This window comes from Diachasma alloeum, unplaced genomic scaffold, assembly GCF_001412515.2.
Source record: "Diachasma alloeum isolate Michigan unplaced genomic scaffold, Dall2.0 Dall_scaffold_00327, whole genome shotgun sequence".
In the NCBI taxonomy this organism is placed as follows: Eukaryota; Metazoa; Arthropoda; class Insecta; order Hymenoptera; family Braconidae; genus Diachasma; species Diachasma alloeum.
The window spans coordinates 6,100-8,461 of NW_021680466.1; the positions used below are offsets into that span (position 1 = coordinate 6,100).

General features: G+C 37.4%; 1 protein-coding gene across 1 annotated transcript; it reads left to right on the top strand.

The window, feature by feature from the left end:
- The first annotated feature begins 1,387 nt into the window (after positions 1 to 1,387).
- Positions 1,388 to 1,965, top strand: LOC107040323. Its single transcript, XM_015260364.2, has 2 exons — positions 1,388 to 1,458; positions 1,547 to 1,965. Exons 1-2 carry the CDS (start codon positions 1,419 to 1,421, stop codon positions 1,837 to 1,839), a joined length of 333 nt encoding a protein of 110 aa, XP_015115850.1. The 5' UTR covers positions 1,388 to 1,418; the 3' UTR covers positions 1,840 to 1,965.
- Positions 1,966 to 2,362: the final 397 nt, after the last annotated feature.

Sequence of the window (2,362 nt, forward strand, 5' to 3'; positions counted from 1 at the left end):
GGGATTTCATTATGAATTATAACGGAAAATGAGGTAAAACGGCCCCTTTTGATTTTTTAACCCTAGACTGGTCACCATGCGAGGGAATCGCCGCAACACGTCGTTTTATTTACCTTGCCATCGACTGGTTGACCGGAAAAATTTGAGAAAAATTGAATTCGTCAATTGAAGTATCTGGAAAATTATAGTATTTTTTTTCTCATTATTGTATCCTTAATTCTGGGAGAAAAAAAAATATTTCCAACAGGTGAATAATTTTTTCCCGTGTTAAATGAAATTGCCTGTTGCGCAACGTTGCTGGGAACTCGCTAAACGTGCCCGGGATGTGTAGAATGGATTCGGCAACGCTGGAGCCTAAATAACATGGCGACACTCTCCCGCGAAGGTGACTAAAGTCGCATTTTCCCGTCAGGTGACCAGACTAGGGTTATTATACCCCTTGATTTGTAGCAGAACCTCTGCATTTTTGAATCTTTGTATTCGTATATGCAATAAATATCTATCTATCTATCTATTTAATATTTTTTTTATTGAAAAGAATCTCTGGTTAAATAATTGAATAGAAATTGAATTCTTTGTCTCCCTCACAATTAATTCAAAATACTAAATAGAAGATATTTTTATATTATATATATATATATATATATGTATTTATATTATTTATTATTTATTTATTTATAGGGGAGGGTGGGGTACAAAATGAACACTTTAGATTTTTTTTTAATTATTCATAACTTAGAAATAAATTTATCAATGGAGCACAGTTAAGGCTCATCCCAAAGGGCAAGAAATTTGCATTGAAAAAAATCATTAAATTTCATCACCATTTGAAGCTGTCATTACCATTTTAAAAAAAATCAAAACTGTCCATTTTACCCCAACCTCCCCTATTCTATTTATTTATATTCACAAAATATTTTTCAGATGAAAATCAAGAACAAATTGATTTTCATCTGAAAAAAATCGGTAGCGAAGCGGTAAACCGGGTTAAGTCGACTTTGACTATTCGCCAGTTTTTGGCGAATATCTCGGAACCTAAAAGAGATAGAAATTTTTTGTCACAACCTTTTTTGTAGAGCTACTTAAGGGTTTCAAAAAAGGTCATAATAAAAATTTTACTACCTCTCCCAGATTCCGAGATATTGATCAATAATTGTCCAAAAATAAAAATCGACATGACCCGGTTTACCGTTTCGCTACTGAAATGGCCATTACGATTGAAAAAAAAAAATTGCTCCCCTAATTTTCCGTATCCCCAGCAAATGCCAGAGCCATTGACAATTGATCCCTAAAAAATCATGCCCTCGGAAGTTGTCTGGACCGTGTGGGAGTCTGCGCGCAGCCCGAGAGGCTGGAGCCAATGATCAATACTCTCGTGATTGCTCTCCAAAACTTTCATACATCATCGTGGCATCACAATGGTCTCCCCGAGCCACGTCTGCTACCGCAAGCACAAGAGTGAGTAAAAATAAAAACCCAAAGCCCCGAGTGAAAATATCTCCACGCGGACCAGACGATTGAATGAGAATTGATTTTCCTCTCGCAGTTATCAATGACTTGGACGCTGAGGAGGAGATCGAGGACATCTCGGAGTCCGTGGAGGAGCTCCGGGAGAAGCTGGCCCACGTCAAGAAGATGATGCAGGAACAGAGTGGTTACACCCTCGGTGACATTGCCGCCAAGAACGAACGACTGAGAACAGACTTGATCGACGGCAACTTCCTGTCCCTCATCTTCAGTGTTGTTTTTGTTGTTGTTGTTGGTGCCAGTGTCTACGCATTCTACAATCTGTACGTCGCGGTCCTCCGAAAATTCCCATCGCATCACACAGAATTATAAACAATTCGATAACTATCGATTAATTAATTTGACGGAAGACTACTAGGAGTTTTAAAAATCGCGGGCTATTGGAATGAGATTTCTCAATACATTGAAGATCGATTATGAATGGAGAAACGAATAATTAGTGAGGTCTTAATTGTTTATTGTTCGTACACCCCGCAAACGCTTAAAATGTTAAAAATAGGCCAGGGCCTCCAATTTTTGGGCTACAGAGGTTTTTTTTCAAATTTTCTGTGAAAATATGTGCAATAACCATTCAGTAGCGAAGCGGTAACCCGGGTTAAGTCAATTTTGACTATTGGCCAGTTTTTGGCGAATATCTCGGAATCTAAAAGAGATAGAACAATTGTTGTCATTAACTTTTTTATAAAGCTAATTGAGGGTCATAAAAAATATCGTAAAGAAAATTTTGCTATCTCTCTTAGATTCCGAGATATTCATCAAAAACTGACCAAAAGTCAAAATCGACTTAACCCGGTTTACCGCTTTCCTACTGAATTACGAATTAGTGTTTTGAAAT

What these genes read in the sequence shown, in the direction of transcription:
- LOC107040323 (XM_015260364.2), top strand. Translation starts at nt 1,419, where the DNA reads ATGGTCTCCCCGAGCCACGTCTGCTACCGCAAGCACAAGA. An exon ending in CTGCTACCGCAAGCACAAGA is followed by an intron (nt 1,459 to 1,546) that starts GTGAGTAAAAAT and finishes TTCCTCTCGCAG; the next exon opens with TTATCAATGACTTGGACGCT.